At 42.8% G+C, this 2,974-nt stretch overlaps 1 protein-coding gene across 1 annotated transcript; it reads left to right on the forward strand.

The window, feature by feature from the left end:
- The first annotated feature begins 673 nt into the window (after nucleotides 1-673).
- Nucleotides 674-2,246, forward strand: LOC107961003 (uncharacterized). Its single transcript, XM_016897247.1, has 4 exons — nucleotides 674-679; nucleotides 838-983; nucleotides 1,662-1,871; nucleotides 2,021-2,246. Exons 1-4 carry the CDS (start codon nucleotides 674-676, stop codon nucleotides 2,244-2,246), a joined length of 588 nt encoding a protein of 195 aa, XP_016752736.1.
- Nucleotides 2,247-2,974: the final 728 nt, after the last annotated feature.

Here is a 2,974-nt window from a genome sequence, read left to right on the forward strand (position 1 = left end):
ACCAAAGATAAACATGATGCACATTTCCGAGTGGTTCTACAGATTTTGAGGGAGAAACAAATGTACGCCAAGTTTAGTAAGTGTGAATTCTGATTGTGAAAGGTAACATTTTTGGGCCATGTGGTATCTACTGAAGGGATTAGGGTTGATCTTCAAAAAATTCAGGTTGTTCTGGATTGGAAGCCACCTAAGACTATATCAGAGATTCACAATTTTCTAGGACTGGCAGGGTATTATCGACGGTTTGTTGAGGGGTTTTCATTAATTGCTGCACCTCTGACTAAGTTATTAGTTAAGGGTGTGCCATTTAACTAGACTAATGCATAGCAAGAGAGCTTTGAAAAGCTCAAGAAAGTTTGACTGAGGCCCCTATCTTGGTATAGCCAGAGTTTGGGAAAGAGTTCACTGTTTACAGCGAGGCATCACCTATTGGTTTGGGATGTGTGTTGATGCGTGGTTGCATATGTGTCCCGTCAGCTTAAGACTCATAAGATGAATTATCTGACGCATGACTTGGAGTTGGCTGTAGTGGTATTGGCACTGAAGATTTGGAGGCGTTACCTATACGGTGAGAAGTGTATTATTTACACGGATCACAAGAGCCTTAAGTACCTCCTCACTTAAAAATACCTGAATCTTAGGCAGCATAGATGGATTGAGCTACTTAAATACTATGACTGTACGACTGAATACCATCCTGGGAAAGCCAATGTGGTGGCCGATGCACTGAGCCATAGGGCTATGACTGATCTGAGGGTGATGTTTGCTCGCCTCAGTTTATTTGATGATGGTAGCTTGTTAGCCGAGCTCTAAGTTAAACCGATGTGGATTGAGTAGATTAAGGGTAAGCAGTTGGAGGATGAGTCACTGGATCCTCGATTCTGGCAGATTGAGAGTGGTAACACATCAGATTTTGGATTGAATAGTAAAGGGGTGCTCTGTTTCCGTGGGAAGGTCTTTGTACCGAAGGATACTGATTTGAGGTAGTCTACTGTGAGAGGCACATAGTAGCCCTTATGCTATGCATCCTAGTGGAAATAAGATGTACCAAGACCTTGGTGAGTTGTATTAGTGGCTGGGTCTTAAGCGTGAAGTTACCGACTTCGTGGGTAAATGTCTAACTTGCCAACAGGTTAAGGCTGAACATCAGTTGTCGTCAGGGTTACTTCAGCCAGTTAAAATTTTGCTTTGGAAGTGGGAAAGAGTGGCTATGGACTTCGTTAGTGGGCTGCCCCTAACGCCTACTAAGAAGGATTCAGTATGGGTCATCGTGGATCGATTGACCAAGTCAACCCATTTCATACCAGTTCGTACTGATTACTCTTTGTAAAAACTGGCTAAACTGTATGTGGTGGAGATAGTGAGACTGCATGGGGTTTTGGTTTCCATAATATCTGAACGGGATCCTCACTTCACGTCTCAGTTTTGAAGAAGTTGCACGAAGCTCTGGGTACAAGATTAGACTTCAGTACTGCATTCCATCCTCAGACAGTTGGTCAGTCATAGAGGGTGATTCAGATACTGGAGGACATGTTAAGGAGTTGTGTGATAGATTTCTGAGGCAGTTGGGTGGACTACTTGCTATTAGCAGACTTTGCATATAATAGTAGCTATCAGTCTAGCATACAGATGGCATCTTACGAGGCATTATATGGTCATAGGTGTCGTTTTCCTTCGTGTTGGATTGAGTTGGGTGGGTCGCGTATTCTAGGCCTGGAGTTAGTTTCTAATACCGAGGATAAAGTTAGACTAATTCGGGATCGACTGAAGGTGACAGCAGACAGACAAAAGTCATATATCGATCTAAAGTGTAAGGAGATTGAGTATTCTTCGGGGGACATCGTTTTTCTCAAGGTTTCACCTTTGAAAAGGTACTGAGATTTGGACGGAAGGAAAAGCTGAGCCCTAGGTTCATTAGGCCTTACTATATACTAAAAAGTGTGGGACTGGTTGCCTATCAGTTAGAGTTACCTCCAGAGTTGAACTGGATTCATGATGTGTTCCACGTCTCTATGTTGAGGCACTGTCGCTTTGATCCGGCGCACGTTATCTCGGTTGAGGAGATTGAGATTAGGCCAGACCTGTCTTTTGAAGAGGAACCAATTCAGATATTGGAGCGTGATGTGAAGGCTTTAAGGAGGAAGTCTATTCCACTGGTTAAGGTTCTTTGGTGTAATCACAATTCTGAGGAGGCCACGTGGGAACCTGAGGAGGTGATGCAGCAACAATACCCTTATCTGTTTTGATCAGCTAAATTTGGAGGCCAAAATTTTCTTTTAGGGGGTAGAGTTGTAACGCCCCAAAATCCTAAGTATTTATCTTTGTATGCTTGTGTCACAATTGTGTATCTGAGTGGTTAACTATTCTGGGAAGTGTCTAAGAAGTCTTGGGTTCAAGCATTGGCTTGTGCAAAATTTTGTTTTTAATGGACAACCCTTGTCTCTAGTCAGTAGGCTTTAAAATAAATGTGGATAAGTTATGACAGAAAGGGTCTGGTGGTCTAGGGGGTAAGTGGCGTGTTACCCATGCCAGAGGACTGAGGTTCAAATCCTAGTAGGGGCAGTGGAGTGTTTTATTTTGCTATTGTGCTGTGTAAGTGGTTGAACGTCAGTAGAACTCTGATGCTAGTGGGCGGTTGGAGTGTTTGAGGGGTGTGGGGATTGTGTAGCCGAATTTTAGGGGGAAATAAGGGATCTGGATAGAAAAGTGATCGGTTTGAGTGATTTGGGGAGGGAATTGAGGAGGAAATTAAGGAATTGGGAAGAGTGGAAGAGTTGTTGCTGAATTGGTGCTCTGATCAATGAGATTAAGCTTTGGTAAGTTCTCTCTTCTTTTCGGTTGTTGACAATTCATTTTAGTTCTTTTCACTTTCTGTTTTGAAGGCCAACTATTGCTAGAGGTCTTTTGAGTATCTTTTAATCTACCAATTTCATTTTTCTCTTCGTTATTAGTGCCCTACTGATCAATCTTCCTC

The sequence above is a fragment of the Gossypium hirsutum genome, chromosome A05 (genome assembly GCF_007990345.1).
Source record: "Gossypium hirsutum isolate 1008001.06 chromosome A05, Gossypium_hirsutum_v2.1, whole genome shotgun sequence".
Classification (NCBI taxonomy): Eukaryota; Viridiplantae; Streptophyta; class Magnoliopsida; order Malvales; family Malvaceae; genus Gossypium; species Gossypium hirsutum.

Excerpts from the sequence above, each read along its gene's own strand:
- LOC107961003 (XM_016897247.1), top strand. Across the intron at positions 984-1,661 it reads CCGAAGGATACTGATTTGAG|GTGTCGTTTTCCTTCGTGTT; the intron begins GTAGTCTACTGT and ends ATATGGTCATAG. Across the intron at positions 1,872-2,020 it reads AAGGTTTCACCTTTGAAAAG|GCACTGTCGCTTTGATCCGG; the intron begins GTACTGAGATTT and ends CTCTATGTTGAG.